Source organism: Morone saxatilis, unplaced genomic scaffold (genome assembly GCF_004916995.1).
Source record: "Morone saxatilis isolate NCDOM2014 unplaced genomic scaffold, NCSU_SB_2.0 Contig4, whole genome shotgun sequence".
Taxonomy (NCBI): Eukaryota; Metazoa; Chordata; class Actinopteri; family Moronidae; genus Morone; species Morone saxatilis.
The window spans coordinates 5,928,747-5,929,154 of NW_023339984.1; the positions used below are offsets into that span (position 1 = coordinate 5,928,747).

Consider the following 408-nt stretch of genomic DNA (forward strand, 5'->3'; position numbering starts at 1 on the left):
CTCTCTCTCTCTCTCCTCTTCTCTGCACTCTGTGTTCTCCCTCTTCCTTTGTGTTTATCTGCCCTTTTCATATCTGCTCACTTCTGTTTCATCTTTGACGGCTCTTTTTGGCTCTCTCCCTCCCCCTCGTCTCACCCCGCTCCCCATCTCTCTGTGCTCCTATCTTGCCCAGGTGGATTATCGCACCGAGGACGGTACCGCAAACGCAGGTTCAGATTATGAGTTTGCAGAGGGAACACTGCTGTTTAAGCCAGGAGAGACCCTCAAAGGTAAAAATAACTGTGACAGCAATAATTTATGACATATTTTCAAAAAACATGTCATTGAGACTGAGGCTCAAATAACAGAGGTCACCTGCAGCACCTTAGGCAACTTTTTCCACTGGCTTTTAAGGTTTATTATTGAAAT

The 408-nt window shown here is 45.6% G+C and overlaps 1 protein-coding gene across 1 annotated transcript in view; it reads left to right on the top strand.

Annotated features, from left to right (window-relative positions):
* The window catches only part of LOC118338428 (sodium/calcium exchanger 3-like), a gene marked incomplete at its 5' end in the record, with an annotated part of 11,312 nt that overhangs the window by 8,548 nt on the left and 2,356 nt on the right, over positions 1 to 408 (top strand). The window contains 1 exon segment of the mRNA XM_035675728.1: positions 173 to 269. Coding sequence (XP_035531621.1) covers positions 173 to 269 — 97 coding nt within the window.